A 15590-nucleotide genomic window follows, 5' to 3' on the forward strand; every position below is an offset into this window, starting at 1 on the left:
TATTTTTTTTTTTCTATTATCAAAGTTATATTTTTTCTCGTGCTTTCATTTTTTCAAAAGTCTCTGACAAATATTCATATTCACTTCAAAAACACCTGACAGAATTTATTTTGCAGTTAAATGGTCAGAATTTTAAGTGAAACTCAGGTTATTTATTTTGAAATTTCTCTCTGCTTCTCTGCAAGTCTGCTTTACCCTCTTCTTGGGCATATCATATCGAGAGGTGTTCCGCATTTTTGAAAAATTGTTTCAAACAGTTTCAAATATTTTTATATACTTCAAATGTTCCTAGTCCTTCTAAAAATGTATCACTAATTCAATCTGAAAATTTTAAAATTCTGAAATTTCTGTTACAATTATCTTGCCATTTCTTTTTTCTTCTAAATATTTTTTCCCCAATATTTATTGATTTTTTCTTCACAATTTTTTTTTCAGCTCACAAAAATGTCCGATCTTTCACAGCTCGAAATCAACTGCGCAAAATCTACCGGTAAGTCTTTTAAAAATCAATTTACTAGGTTTTCCATGGAAGGTAGGAACGGTTTCAGGGCCTGGTACCTGCCTGGAATTTTTATGCTCATTGATATTTCAGAACTGGCTCAGCTAGAAGCCGTACTTCAAGACAAAGTTCACACACTTCTAGACGACCCAAATCAAGAGTACAGGAGAAATTGGGAGCTTCAGCTCATTGAAAACACCAAGGCTAGAGATGCAGCTCTCGATGAGGCAAAATTCTGGAAATCCGAATTTCGGCGCGTTGAGAGACTGTTCCAAGATATGAGAAAGGAATACAAGTCAAACGATGACCGGGAAGACGAATTTCTTGACAAGGCGATGAAAGAATTGGATGAAAATAGTCTGAAAATTGGAAAAGCTCAAATGCAAAGTTGTTTACAAAATGGTGAGTTTTAAAATCTAAAAGTTAATGGTTGAAAAAACGTCACAGTTTTAGAATTGAGTGCTCTGAAAAGCGCCAACAATGCTATGAAGACGTCCAAAAACGGGCCAGCAAAAGAGCACAGACCGGAAAATGGTAAGTTGAGTCCAGAAACGCTAGATCGTGGAAAAGAGGAAAATCAAGAGGGCCGACAGGATTTGGAGCACCGTGGCTCGGTGGATTCGGAGCTATCTGCTCTTACACAAACTCCAAGCCGTAAAAATTCATTTCAAAATCTAGTCTTCAAAAAAAATTATTAACATTTCAGAAACTCCAGCTGATACTCCGAGTGATGTTGGAGAATCATTTGAAGATCTTCTGGTGTTGGAGGACAACTTTCAGCAGCCGAGACCGAAAAGTGTCGTACTGTTTCCACAATTGCCGGATCCACATGATGATCACAATAATACAATGTCACTGAAACTCCGCTCAGCCGAGAAAAAAAATTCTGAGCTCAAGAAAAGCCTAGATGAGATGAAAATGAACTTTAAAAAGTTCACAAGAGAGTATGAAAAAGAGAAAAGGGAGCTGGAAAAGCAGATGGACGAACAACGGCAAACACTTGAACAGGACAATGCAAGAAACCAGAGCGAATATGATATGAAGATGAGGGAGATGCGTGAAGAATTGCAGAATCTGGAGCGGAAGCTGGAAGCTCGTCCACCTTGCTGCTGCTCAAGCCAGAAACAATCAGAGGAATCAGAAAGAAAGTAGGATTTTTTCAAGTTTTAAATTATAGCAGCAGACGTCTTGCGAGCCCTCTTAATTTTACTGTAGCAATGGCGGCTGCTTCAAAGATGGAGTAACTTTTTCGCTTTTTACAAGATTTGAAGAAGTTTCTGCTGCTTTTTGATGCAAAAAACTTTCCAAAATGTTTGAACTGTTGTGTTTTAATGATATTCTGTCATTTCAACACCATAGAAACACTTAAAATATTATGAAAGCTATAGTTTCCTAAAAACCCTAAAAATGTCGGCTGCTTTAAATCACAAATATGTTGAAAATGCTCAACATTTTTGAAAAATTTTCCAGTGTACTTTCAAAAAGGGAAAAACTTCTCAGTCTCGAGCCAAAAAAATCGTTCAATTTGTATAAATTAATTATAATTTTTCATTTGTATTGTGAGATTTGGCAAATTATCAAAGTTGGAATTTTTTCAAAACTCTTTTAAATAGGCGACGGACCTTTGAAATTCCTTTTAAAAAATTTGAAATTTTCAGAGAAGCTGAGTAATCCCGCTGGTGTTTTCACCTGCAGACACAAAGATGCACCATGTTTAACAATACCCCCATAATCCTAAATACTGTCAGTTTTTTACAATTTGTTAAACTCCTAAATCTCATCAATTTGTTCTTGATCTTCATTTTCCTTACTAACAGTTTTGAAAATGTCCTAATTTTAATTTTCGTTAGTAAAGTTCACAGTTTCTTTTTTAATGAACAATCTACCTTACAATTAGCTATCATTTTCGAAACCTCACGTTCCTTTATCACTGACTCATTAACGCTAGACAAGAAGGAGAATCAGACGGCATAAAACAGCAAGGCTGCGGAGACGCAGCATGCAAAAGAATGAGGAAAATTTCGAAAAGGTTCGAATGCCGGTCAGTTGAGGAAACGGGGGGTATATAAGAAAGGAGGGACGATGGGAATTTCATAATTTTCAAATTTGTCTGTTTTCGAAATTCAACTCTAAAAATGATTTCTCCATTCACTTTTCCGATTTCTTTGCCAGCTGAAGACGAGTTCAAATCCTCTGAACCATCTGAATATATTCCTGCTTCCTTAACCGATTCTGGATGTTGCTCAATGGATACTGCTGAGAAGGTTCACGATGAGGAGTACTCCGAGCTATCAGATTTCGATGAAGACTTTGATTTTGACAAAGATCTAGCTGAACTTTCCAACGAGGATCTGGATGAGCAAAGTTTGGAGGAAATTCAAAAAGCGTTTGATGAACTTTTCGAAAAAGTCCGCGATGATTTGGATGACTTGGAGAATGATATCGAGTGGGCCAAGGCAATCAGCTATTCGATGCAATAACTCTGTTTAATAATTATTCATAAGTTTAAAACTAGTACTCGATTGTAAAAATTTCAAAAAAAATTGGAATATTATAGTAGAAAACCCCAAAAAATTTTTTAGTTATTATAGTTTCAGCTAGATATTTCTTATTTTATGTACATATACTTGAATTTTTGTGTCCTATAATTTCAGTTTTAAGATCTCTTGTATATCCATTGTTTTTTATTTATCAAATTTGAACCTAAAAATTGAATAATTTAAGTGAAAAACTCCCCCAAAAAAGTTAGAATTTGTGGTAGGTACCCTTATTTTATGTAAACTTTCATCGCTTGTGTAAATGCTTTAATTTGAATTTTCCATGATTTAATAAACATTTTCGATCTCAAAACAAATGTGTATTTATTTTCCGATTTCATGTGCATTTAATAAATTTTTTTGATCTCAAAATAATTTTATGTGTTGTTTTTACAACTTAAGTTTCTTTGCAGATTTTTCACTGAATATAAATGGAAGTTTAAAAAAATGACCACGTGGTTATTTTCCTCACACGTTCGCTTATCACCTGTCACAAATAAATAGAAAAGAATTAGACGGCAAAAGACATCGAAGTAAGAATAAGAAAGCGCAGCAAGCAAAAGTATGAGGAAAATTTCGAAAAAGCTCGAAATTTCTCATTTTAAATTCGTACACATTAGTTTGCAAAAAATTCTGTTCGAAGAGTGAAAAACAGTAAAAAATCAAATCTGATAAAATTGGTATTTTAAGATAACTTGAAAATAAATAATTTATGACTAATTTTTTTTTTCGTAATCTGAACAAAAATATGTTAAATTATATGCTCTTGCAAAACTGAATTTATTTTGAAAACATTTATTAAAAATTAAATCTTGTATTTAAGTGAAGATAATTCATGGTTGCTCCGGATTGAGCTTCACAACAAAATCAAATTTAATCTGAAAATGTCAAATTTTTGGCTAAAAATTTTAGAAAACTGTTTACCTTATTTGGTGGTGGCGGATGTGCTCTAAAAGATCCGTAGGGTGGCTCAAGATCATCAGCTGGGTGGTTAACTCCCATGCTCAGCAAATTGATTTGACTGTCAAAATCTTTGACAATCGTGGCATTTTTTGGCCCAGGTGCCTTCATGTAAGCCTCTTTAGCTTTTGTAACTTTGTAGAGCGCACTGATAGCATCGATTTTCTCTAGTACGGGTTTGGAAGCAGTTGGAGCTGAAGAAATTTCCAAAACTCCCAGTAGGAGCAGGAAAATGGAGCATTTAGAAATGGAAGACGCCATATTTTGGAGAACTGGTAAGATGGAGGTATTTTATATAGTTTTTATCGAGCAAGTTTAAGTTTTAACAGTGACGTAGAAATAAATCACATGTTAGTCTAGGCACTTTATTATTGTTTTGCACGTTTTGAAGTACAAAGTTATTCAAATCATAACAGAAAGGACATAGAGGTCGGATTATAATCTGTGAGAACCTATGGAATAAATTTAAATGCAGAAAGTAAAACATACTTTTCTTTGCAGCAAGAATCGGTAAGTAGGCCGCCTGATTCCTGTCTACGTGACTGCCTAACTAGTTGAGCAGTTTGTAAAAAATTTCGCAGGTTAATATCGAATTGTGAGTTGTTTAAAACAGTATTAGGTACATAATATACCAGAAGTGACAACTCTACTTGTCTGATCTTCTGATTTTCCGGAGGTTTTCAGCACTCGATAATTGTTTTCAAAAATATGTACTCTATAATGTTATGCTAAATAAACCCACTCCTGTCATAACAAAAAATAGTATAAATGCAAAATTTACAAAGTCATTCATACAGTATTTACTCTACAATGTCTTCTCTAAAGCTTCCAATTCTTCTTTTACTTGTGCTCTGTGTAGTGTGTGTTACACCGAAACCAGCAGAATCAGTGACTCAACCGACAGGTTTGTTAAGTGGTTTCGCCAGAAAATTGAGGAAGGAATAATTTTTCTGACTTGGAAAATAAAAATTTCTAGTTTTAAGCCACTCTGTGAATAGAATAGTGTATAAAAAGCACTCTTTGAAAATTTGAAATATTTTGACATTTCCGCCAATAAATGCGGTTTTTTGGAATAACTGAACGTCTTTAAATTCAGTAGCTTGCAATCCCGTTCAGTCTCCGATTGATCTGCCGATGGACATCTTTTCAGGTTTATTCACACAGGTGAATAATAACAATGGTAATGTTTTTCTTAAATAATGATTTTTTTGTTTAAAAAAAAAAGATTTTCAGAAGAAGACCTGAGAGTTGAACTACAAAATATGAAGCCTGGTGAAGGAGTAATTCGTGCTGAAGTTGGTATGGCTTTTAAAAATATAAAATTGAAAATTGGAAAAAAACAAGCAAATTTCAGGCCCGTCTGGCGTAGCTACTTTCAAGAAATACTTCCTTCAAGATGGTAATTATTTAAGTAGTTTAGTTGAAACTTTTTTTTTTTAATTTTCAGGTAAACTTCAATTTGAAATTGTTAAACATCCAATCTAAAGCACTTTCTTTAACTAAGTTCTACTTATTTATTCGGAATGTTATTGCAATAAAGTTTCATATTTATCAATTCAAAAAGTAGTAATCAGAGTAAAACAAATCAAGTCTGTTTTAAGAACCTTGCAAAAGAAATTTCTTTTGGACAAAAATCAGTCGGCAATTAAAAAAAAATTATTTTTTAATGAAAAAGGTGATGTTCAAATCATTTTTAAACGAGCAGAAACCTCAACCAATAAGCGTAGTTGGCCACGCCCCTTGCATGTTGCTGATTGGTTGGCCACCACTTCGCGTGAAATCACAGTTGACTCGTGGATTATGAATTGTGCATATAGAAACACGTGCTTATAATACGAGCACAATGCATGTATTTTGCCTAATTTTTGATCGCAGATCTGTTTTGAAGTTTGATTATTATTTTTTGAAGAAACCGGAATATTCAGATTTATTTAGGCAAAAACATTATAAAAAAGTGCCAAACATTAAAAAATTAATCATTTGTGAGTTCCCATACTTAATCACGGACAGTCCCTTCTTCTACCGATCTCGTCACAGTACATTTTCCGTGGTGAAGTAGGACAGCTTTCCACTCCGTAAGGATATCGACAGCGATTATACATCATATATCCATTGCTCAGCACAACGTTTGAACCCAAGGATGCAAACTTTGGAGATGGCATCGCAAATGTTGAACTAATAAGGATTGTTAGAAAAAGACCGAACTTAAATAGGATCATGTTGAAAATATTGAATAATAAAAAATATGCCACGTTTTATACCAAAATTTTTTGATTGTTTTTCATGTCGGCTGGGCAGCCGGAAATAATAAAATTAGTATGAAAAACATTATTGGTATTCTGAAAACAGTCTCGTGGCAAACTAAAAAGTTTTTATGTTTAAAAAATCTGTAAATAAACCAGATTTCCAACCAATTTTTAAAAACAGACCACGTCCACCTTACTTCGCCGATTGGTCACCGACATGCCACGTGACTGTTTTTTGAGTACAAATATTTATTTTTCATTCTTATTTTATTATTTCCGGCTGCCCTGCCCATATGAACAACAATCGAAACATTTTGGTATAAAACGTGGCATATTTTTTATTATTCAATATTTTCAACATGATCCTATTCAAGTTTGGTATTTTTCTAACAATCCTTATTAGTTCAACATTTGGGATGCTATCTCCAAAGTTTGCATCTTTGGATTCGAACATTGTGTTGAGCAATGGGTTCCCTAATGCAGTTACTCGCTGTAGATTTCCTCGCGGTTTGAATAGCTGTACTACTGGACCTCAGACAGCGTACTGTGACGAGAGGGATAAAGTACGACCATGTCCTTAATCAAGTTTGGGAACTCACAAATCAATAATTTTTTAATGCTCGGCACTTTTTTAATAATTTTTTGCCTAAATAAATCCGAATATAATGTTATCAAAAGTTAGACACAACTCATGCATTGGGCATTTATTTTTATGAGCAATACGTTTTTGCGATGTGTCACTAACCAATCAGCAACATGAAAAGGGCGTGGCTAACTACGCTGATTGGTTAATGTTGACTGATGTGAACACCACATTTTTTATTAAAATTTTATTATTTCCGACTGACCTTCCAACATGAAAAGCACTATCTTATCAGTTGTGCAATGAAAAACAATTTAAAAATTTTTGCTATAAAACGCCACCCAATTTTGGAAAATTCACCACTTTTACAATGCTCCTATTAAACTTTAAGCCTTGCCTACGCCTTATAATTTTCATTGTTTCCACATTCGCGGTTCCATCTCCAAAATTTTCTCTATATGCTTCAAAAGTTGGGCTAAGGGACTGGCCGCATCTTCCTCCAGTCTACACGTCTGAAGGCTGTAACTACCTTTATAGTCGGAGAAGATGCCACATAGGACGACAGATTTGGTACTGTGACGATCTGAATAGGGTACGATCGTGTTTTAGATCAAGTATGGATTCTGATATTAACAAATGAATTGTGCGTAATTATGAATTTAACTTTTATATATTACGTTGCAAAATAATCTTGAAAAAAATAAACTTTTTATTTCAAAATGTGACTGTTAAAACTGTGACTTCTCGCTTGACATTGTTCAAAGTCAACGTCAGTGTTTTCTTTTTTCCTTCATAGTTGAAAAACAACATTATACACCTGAAAATTTCAATTTCCTCTACGAAAATTATTTCTTCTTTACCCATCAGTAACATGAACCATTAGATTCGAAAATATCGTGAAGAAAAATTGCCAAAGAATATCGCTGAACCAGGAGTAGATGTACATACTATTTATCGTGTCGATTAGGTACACCCAATCTTGGAAGCAGGACTGGAGGAATAGATTTCTGGAGGTTCTTTTGCGACGCTTTGAAGCTGTGGAGTCCATGTGGGGTTTGCTCTGAAAATTATTTTATTGAAAAGAACATTTTATGCTGATAATTTTTGCAGTTGACATTATTTTGATAACAATTCTGGAAACCGAGATATAAGCGTTTAAAGTTGGGAAGAAAAACAAACGAATCTCTTCTCACCTTTTGAAACTCAATTATGTCCGCTCAAAATGAATATATCATAATTTTTCAATCTGACATAATATCCTAAATTTAACTTAATTTCCATAAAACCCTCACCGCAGACACAATAAGCTTCACGGCAACTACCACATTAAAAGTGTTCGAGATAATCGCCAAAAACCCGATCCAATACATCACGGCGTCCGCCAAAATGTCAACACACGGATCCAAATTGTCCCAGGTCAGAATTTCGTAATTGAATATATTCGTACAGTTCTCTGGAAATGAAAGAAAAATTGTATAGCTACATTTTTATAGAACTCAAAAAAATATACTTGGAATTCCCGCAATTGTAACTATAAAAGAAATCGTCCAGCATGTGCAAAGGGCTGTCTGAAAAATTCCAAAAATTCAAGAATTTCAGTCAAAAAATTCTTCAACTCTTACAATTGTCGCTAGCCTCCCACTTTTCCGTTTCGCCAGCGAGACAAAGTAGATCACCATAAATCGATTAAATGATATGCAGACTTGAGTCATTGGGCCTGAAAAGATTAAAATTGAAGCTTTTCAGCAATTCAGGCAATTGACTACCTTGTACATAAATCCCATAAGCAGCCATTTGGTTCAACAACATATTCATAAATTCGGGCCCATAATAACTTCGTCTGAATTTTTTTTTTCAGAATTTAAAAATCTATAAATCTGACAGACTTACCCTACTGAAACAGGTCCATTAAATATCAAATAACAGAACAAAATTATCGAGTTGGATACAGTTTTTGAAGAGCACATTAGATAGAAGCTCGACATATTTTTGGCGATGAAACGGTGTAGGACTAGAATGTTAATAAAAATTCCAAAAGCGGACGCCTAAAATTTGAATTTTCTAGGCCACCTGTGACGTCACCAAAACTCACTATAATCATAAAAACACCTGCTGTAATAGTCATAAGTGGGGTGGCAATATCTTCCGGACGTGAATCTTCTATCCATATTTGCTCCAGCGTCCAATTCGATAAGGACATATCTTGAAAGTTTGGAATGGAGAAAAGTGTAAAGATTAGGAGACTGGCCAGGTGTCTAGCTCCAGAATTAGTTCAAAAACTAGCGGGCGGGGGAAATTGGCTAGAACTATTATTAAATTTTCGTACGCAGTTTTCCCCTACTCATTCGTAATTGGCACATGTACAAACTATAACTTTTCTTAGTACTGGAATAGTATTTAGACTTTCAAATAGTTTCTAGGCCACGCGTGACGAAACTCTTCTTCCATGCAAAGCTGCCGATATTTCTAGGTCATTTGTGACGTCACTCGTGTTCCACATAAAGCAGAAGAAATTTCTAGGCCACGCGTGACGTCACTCCTCTTCCACACTGCGATAAAAAACTACAAAAGCCAAAACAATGCCTTTGCCTGAACTTGCTTCGAGTACATCCATATCGAGCTCTAACATTGAGGCTCTCTGATGTTATAGCTTTTTGGAATATATACGTAATCAAACTTTAAAAAATAATAAAGAAACAACTGAAAACCGCTGAAAATTGTGAGTCCCGGAGTCTGATTTTTCGCTTTTTTTCCTTGTCTTTTATTTGATTAACTAGTTGTTATTGCTCTGAACTGTTCCTGGTTCGATTGAGGTTTTCAAGATAAAAATAGATTTTATAATTAAAAATGTACCAATTAAAAAGTGACGTTAACAGCTGTAAAGTCCCGTTTTACAATAGTTTTTGGAATTTTATGCTTCTTTTCATAGTTGAAAAACAACATTATGCACCTGAAAAAAAAATTCCTTTATGAAATTGGCCGTCAAAAAAACATACCCATCAGAAACGTGAACCATCAAATTAGACAAAATTGTGCAGCCAAATTGCCAAGTAACACTGTTGAACCAGTTATAGATGTACATTCCGTTGACCGTGTCAATTAGGTATATCCAGTCTTGGAAGCAGGATTGGAGGAAGAGGTTTCTGGAGGTTTTCTTGCGACGTTTCGAGGCCATCGTGTCCAAATGTGATTTTTTCTGAAAAAAAAACAAAATTTAACTCAGAGGATAGGAATAGGAATTTGATAGGAATTTGAAAGCTAATGCCATTTGCGTTTTTCAGATTTTCAATATCTCTATTTGCTGCGGAGATACAGCGGTTTCAAACTGAAGAAAAGAGAGAGGGAGAGACGCAGACAACGAGACACTCTGTCCTTCTGCGTCTCTCACCCTTCCCCTCTCTCCCCCCAACTTCCACCATCAATATCTTCGCTGATACTCCAGATATTAACATTTTTCCAAATACTCAACTACATTAAATTCAATTTTCTATTCAAATATCTCACCGACGAAACTATAAGCTTCACGGCAACCATCACGTTGAAAGTGTTCGAGACAATCGCCAAACATATGATCCAATACAAAACGAGGTCTGCGAGAAGGAAGACGCATGAATCCGAATAGTCCCATGTTAGATATTCATAGAGATAAATGTTTGTGCACTTATCTATTATAGGATTTTGTTAAAAGTAGGCTTTTTGATTTGAAATCTCTCCCTACCTGGAATCCCTATAACAGTGACTATCAAAGAAATCGTCCAGCAAATTGAGAGTGCTGTCTGAAATTATAATTTTTCAGAATTTTAAAACAAAAACTAACAATCGTCAGCACTCGCCCACTTTTTCGTTTTGCCAGTGACACGAAGTAAATCACCATAAATCGATTAAAGGATATACAAACTTGAGTCATTGGTCCTGAAAAGTCTCAAAATTATAAAAGTTCTTGGGAACTCGGCAACTCGGCCCCACCTTGAATATAAACCCCATAAGCTGCAATTTGATTGAACAAAATGTTAAACATCTCGGGGCCATAGTAAACTTGTCTGAAATGTTTGTTCAAGCTTTTGAAATTAGTTTTTTACTACCGACTTACAACACTGAAACAGGCCCATTGTATACCAAATAGCAGAACAAAATTATCGAGTTGGATACAGTTTTCGAAGAGCACAATAGATAGAAGCTCGACATGTTTTTGGCGATGAAGCGGTGAAGCACTAGAATATTGATAAAGATTCCAAAAGCGGAGAGCTGGAAGTATAATTATGTTAATTTGAGATCGCCTGTCTTGTAGGCACATAGGTGCCGTGCCTGCCTAGACTGCAAAACTTACCAAAATCATCACAATTCCAGCACTAGTTGTCATAAGAGGTGTAGCTATGTCCTCTTCTATATCTGAATCGTATATCAACCAATCCTCCGAGGGCAAGCTGGAAGAGGTAGTGATATATAAAGTATCTGCAAAAAAAAATTTAGAATTACAAAACAAAATTCTGCCTGCCTGTAGGCAACCTATCAGGCAGGCATGAAACCTTACCATTAGATTTTTGCTTCAGAATAACTGATATTGTACCGCTTGAATTTGTGATTTTAGTCATGACGTTCTTCCTGAAACTTTTGATATTTTTTTCAAGAAAATGTAATATTTTTAGGAACAAATTTTTTAAAAACCAAAATATTATCGGAAAAAATCCTTATTATGATTTTCCCCCATTGTTCCGTAACTGACCTAGTTATGTGACTAGTTATGTGATATATTACAATAATAAAAATTGACTTATTCCATTAATTTATGTCTGACAACCAGGTAGTAGCTGTGAGTAACAATATTAGATATTACTGAAAAAGGAAAAAAACAAGAGGGAAGTTTTGAGCAAAATATGTGCAATGTTCCGGACTGGTGAGTTATGATGACAATTTCAAAGTAAAAAGGCATTGCACAAGCTCAAGTTTTAGTTTTTGTACTCAAAATATTTTTATTTATATTCAGATTTACTACCCCCAGATCACCTGTCAAAATATGCGTAACACCGGAGCTTACTTCAAAATTCAGAAAATAGGTGACAGACAGGAAGGTAGGCATGTAATTCTAAGGTAGGCGTTGTGCGCCTGAGGCAGGCGCACAACATGTAGGCTCGAGGTAGGTTTATGGGCATCTAGGCCCGATGTAGGCACTTATGCACACAGGATATAGGTATGTTCGTAGGCCTGATTACTTTTCAGCAGTAGAAAACAGAATGTAGGCACATAGGCATGTAGGCTTGAAGTAGGTTTATAGGCGTTTAGGCCCGATGCAGGTTCATAGGCACACATGGTAGGTATGTGCGTAGGCTTATATAGGATGTAGGCACATAAGCATGTAGGCTTGAAATAGATCTCTAGGCACATATATCTTATACAGGTACATAGACACCTAGACTGTAGGTAGGTACATACACAAAAAACATATATATTTCACAGCTTTATTACCTTAATTTTCACAATCTCAATTCTTTCTAAACAGTAGAATTAATTATTAACTTGAATTTAAATTTCAATAAGTAATTAATCCAAATAGATTATTGCTCCAGCTCGCCGCGTTGCTCCATGACAATTTGCTTGCGATCAGTTCTACAATACTTGTTTCCAAGTGTCTTCATTTCCTTGATTTTTTGGTTTCTGTAGATTGACACCGTCACGAATGAGGTTTCCGGGAATGTTGCCTGAGCAATTTCCTTCTTTTCCATGCCCGAGTTGCTCAGCTCGTAGATTTTGATCACCGGGAGGTACTTGTATTGGATGAGAACTTCGATCTGGAAAATTACAAGTGAATAATTTGATTTTTCGCTTAAAAATTCTCACCGTTTTGTCTAAGTTCGGCTTCCGGCTCTTCTCAATCTGCAATGGAGTCTTCTTTCTGATTGCAATATTGAAAATCTTCACATCAGACATATCGATTCCAAGGCTCATAAGTTTGAATCCATTCTCAATCCGGCCCAAAATCTCACTGGTCGGCTTGAAAATCGTCTTTTTCTGGTTCAAACAGTTCACCCATTGTTGCAGGTCGTGATCATACTCTTGCTTGTAAGCCGAGTCCGGGATCATATGAACTCCAGCGCAGTACAACTTGTGGGGATCCAGTCCGGAGACTTTGTACGCGAGGAGTGGGAATAGACGTCTTCCAGAATTGAACACCATCATCTCTGTCCCGATTTCGTGAAATTTTGCCCATTGTTCTTGATTTGCCAGCGAGATCTTCACCGCGTCATTCTTCTTCACATTGAAAAGCATCGTGTTCAGCGAGAATTTGTGGTCTTTCAGAGTTGAGGAGCTTTCCGGCACATTTTCAGATTCAGCAAGTGGTAGTTGCGGCGACGTGGCTGGAATTGATGGAGGTGAGCTGGGGTTGATTTGCATCACTGAAAAAAAATTAGGTTTTCAAACAGGAAAATAGGTAGTAGGTAAGCACGTAGAGGTAGGAAGATAGACACGAAAACTTTTCAGCATGGAAGAATAGGTTGAAGATGGATGAAGGTAGGCACGTAGGCATGCATGCCTGAGGTAGGCACGTAGGTAAACAGGCTCTAGATACATAGCTACATTCGCATGATATCTTTTCAGTAACAGAACAATAGGTAGTGGGCAGTCAAAAAAGACATAAAACTGGAACAGGCGTCTAGGCTCAAATAGGAGGCGTGTAGGCGTGTAGGCCTGAGGTAGGTAAATAGGCATGCAGACATGAGGTAGGTAGGCAAAAAACTTACTTAAACTCCTCAACGTTGCCAGCTGATCTCCATTTGCCGGCAAATTCTCCTCCGGATTCTTCTTCTTCTTCTCATCAAAAAGCACCACATTAATTGTGAATTGGTTCTGTTTTGGAGCCAAATCTCGAGATGAAGATTCCGGAGCATTTGTTGGAAAGCTCGATGAAAGGAGCTCTGATGACACTGCTGGAAGTGATGGAGGCGAGGAAGAGGACGGCCGGGAGGTGGATTGCATCGCTGAAAGAGAAATTGAAATCAGCAAAAGTTACTTAGAGGATGAACATACCTGATTGTAAGGTGATAAAGTAATTGCAGAGAACTTTATGATATTCTTCTGCACTTTGTGGGTATTTTTGGTTATTATTGTTGATGTTGATGATGGTGTCCATTCTCTGAAAATTCACAAATTTAAAGATATCAAGAAATAATTAGAAGAAAAAATGTAAAAAATTGCAGAAGAAATAATCGAATAACGTTGCAAAATGACAGAATGACAGTTCTAGACAAATGAATGGCTAATGGTGGACGCTGTGAGAGATGACTGACCTCTACGTATGGGAAGATGTATTTGAGCTGATTTATGGTGGGGGTGCATCTTCACTTGATTCGTATCGATCGAGAAAACAAGGGGTTGTAAACCAAAAGGTGAAAATGGAGCAGGTGAGGAAAGTGGAGACATCGATTTTTTTTGAAAATAGTTTCTCAGATCTTAACTCTTTTGAAAAATATGTAACACGAATAGTTTGTCAGTTATTAATTTTTGAAAAAAAATCAAAAACCGCCGAGACTTGAGCTCTTGAATTTGAGCATCTAGGAGACGCACTGAAAAACTATCGAACGTTGCCAATACTTGGTAAAAAGTACTAAACTTAGGTTAAACGTTGCCGAAAATTGGAGAAAATACGCTAAAATTGTCTGGAAAACTGCCAACGTAGGCTGCAAAGTTACTAGGGTAAATTTTAGCTAGTGGGAAAAATGAAAGTCATAGGAAATTCCTATTAGGTACATTAGGTATTAGGTATTAGGCCTAATTATCTGGAACAAATATCTTTTTTTTCGGCATTTTCTCAACTTTGTCGGAGCACTGCTCCGGGAGTATGCATGACACGTATTTTTAAATATGCTAGAATTGTAGGCAATTGTCGATTTCATATTCTGATAAAGTTTAAAAGAAAAAATATAAAGGAATTTCTAGCTAGGTCGCTTTAACTGGAACAAATCTCCTATTTTTAGGCCTAAACTCGACTTTGTCGACGCACAGCACCGCAAATATAAATACCACGTGTTTTTGAATATACTAGAATTGTAGCGAATCGTCGATTTAGTATACTGAAAAAGTTTAAAGGAATTTCCAGCCAGCTCAGTTTTGCCGAAATTGTAACCATATTTTTAGGTGCTTTTTCTCGAAAACGAAGTCGGCAAGAGGGTATAAAATATATTAGAATTGTAGATCTCAATTCGATTAGTGTATTCGTGAAGTTTAAGAAAAAAAAATTTAACGAAATTTTGAGATATTTAGGTCGAAAGATTGTCATTTTATCAATATTTCATCGTTGTTTTTCTAAAACAGAGCAAAACTATTTTAAATTCTATTTTTACAAATTCGCAGGAATGACACTCAATTTGCTTACTTCCAAAAAAATATTCTAAAAAAACTGAATCAAAGCTAAAAAAGAGCTGAAACAAAACATAGGCACACAGAAAGAAGTTTCAAAATTCAAGCCTCTCGCGTGAGAATAAATTAAATTTTGGAACATCTTTTTTTGAATTTTTGTTAAAAATTCCACACCGTGTAGGTATATGCAAATAGTACTAAATAATTCTGCAATTTTACTCAACAAAAACCTTATTGAAATTCAAATTGAAAATTATAAAATAATACGTTTTTAACATTTTGACACAATTTTAGACATTATAAATAGACAAAAAAATTTCAGAAACGAAAAAAAAACATAACCAAGTAAAAACGTATTAGTGACCACAGAGAACCACAAATAAGATGCAATGTGTCCATAAAATTGGGAGGAA

At 35.5% G+C, this 15590-nt stretch overlaps 7 protein-coding genes across 7 annotated transcripts; 3 read left to right on the forward strand and 4 right to left on the reverse strand.

Annotated features, from left to right (window-relative positions):
- Positions 1 to 436: 436 nt before the first annotated feature.
- Positions 437 to 2382, forward strand: F19B10.4 (Myosin-6-like). The gene is made up of 5 exons (NM_062205.4): positions 437 to 490; positions 593 to 901; positions 953 to 1153; positions 1206 to 1647; positions 2158 to 2382. The coding sequence occupies exons 1-5, from the start codon at positions 445 to 447 to the stop codon at positions 2168 to 2170; spliced, it is 1011 nt and encodes a 336-aa protein (NP_494606.2). The 5' UTR covers positions 437 to 444; the 3' UTR covers positions 2171 to 2382.
- A 252-nt stretch (positions 2383 to 2634) lies between these two features.
- Positions 2635 to 2979, forward strand: F19B10.13 (Transposase; the record flags this gene model as incomplete). Its single annotated transcript, NM_001267154.3, has 1 exon — positions 2635 to 2979. The coding sequence occupies one exon, from the start codon at positions 2635 to 2637 to the stop codon at positions 2977 to 2979; it is 345 nt and encodes a 114-aa protein (NP_001254083.1).
- Positions 2980 to 3869: 890 nt separating this feature from the next.
- On the reverse strand, positions 3870 to 4257 carry F19B10.6 (Organ specific protein; the record flags this gene model as incomplete). The annotated part of the gene is made up of 2 exons (NM_062206.1): positions 3870 to 3914; positions 3961 to 4257. The coding sequence occupies 2 exons, from the start codon at positions 4255 to 4257 to the stop codon at positions 3870 to 3872; spliced, it is 342 nt and encodes a 113-aa protein (NP_494607.1).
- Positions 4258 to 5130: 873 nt separating this feature from the next.
- On the forward strand, positions 5131 to 5481 carry F19B10.3 (ATPase; the record flags this gene model as incomplete). Its single annotated transcript, NM_062207.3, has 4 exons — positions 5131 to 5176; positions 5230 to 5295; positions 5351 to 5395; positions 5444 to 5481. 4 exons carry the CDS (start codon positions 5131 to 5133, stop codon positions 5479 to 5481), a joined length of 195 nt encoding a protein of 64 aa, NP_494608.3.
- Positions 5482 to 7512: 2031 nt separating this feature from the next.
- Positions 7513 to 9776, reverse strand: srx-97 (7TM GPCR serpentine receptor class x (Srx) domain-containing protein). The gene is made up of 9 exons (NM_062208.4): positions 9679 to 9776; positions 8918 to 9027; positions 8716 to 8870; positions 8592 to 8665; positions 8448 to 8542; positions 8336 to 8393; positions 8118 to 8278; positions 7686 to 7885; positions 7513 to 7642 (listed from the first exon to the last, which is right to left on the reverse strand). The coding sequence occupies exons 2-9, from the start codon at positions 9023 to 9025 to the stop codon at positions 7540 to 7542; spliced, it is 954 nt and encodes a 317-aa protein (NP_494609.1). The 5' UTR covers positions 9026 to 9027; positions 9679 to 9776; the 3' UTR covers positions 7513 to 7539.
- Positions 9682 to 11417, reverse strand: srx-98 (7TM GPCR serpentine receptor class x (Srx) domain-containing protein; the record flags this gene model as incomplete). Its single annotated transcript, NM_001377766.3, has 9 exons — positions 9682 to 9775; positions 9822 to 10021; positions 10330 to 10490; positions 10544 to 10601; positions 10643 to 10737; positions 10792 to 10865; positions 10916 to 11070; positions 11153 to 11277; positions 11357 to 11417. 9 exons carry the CDS (start codon positions 11415 to 11417, stop codon positions 9682 to 9684), a joined length of 1023 nt encoding a protein of 340 aa, NP_001364762.1.
- An 851-nt stretch (positions 11418 to 12268) lies between these two features.
- On the reverse strand, positions 12269 to 13954 carry sea-1 (T-box transcription factor 18). Its single transcript, NM_062210.6, has 4 exons — positions 13849 to 13954; positions 13563 to 13799; positions 12661 to 13217; positions 12269 to 12611 (listed from the first exon to the last, which is right to left on the reverse strand). Exons 1-4 carry the CDS (start codon positions 13949 to 13951, stop codon positions 12378 to 12380), a joined length of 1131 nt encoding a protein of 376 aa, NP_494611.1. The 5' UTR covers positions 13952 to 13954; the 3' UTR covers positions 12269 to 12377.
- Positions 13955 to 15590: the final 1636 nt, after the last annotated feature.

The sequence above is a fragment of the Caenorhabditis elegans genome, chromosome II, assembly GCF_000002985.6.
Source record: "Caenorhabditis elegans chromosome II".
Taxonomy (NCBI): Eukaryota; Metazoa; Nematoda; class Chromadorea; order Rhabditida; family Rhabditidae; genus Caenorhabditis; species Caenorhabditis elegans.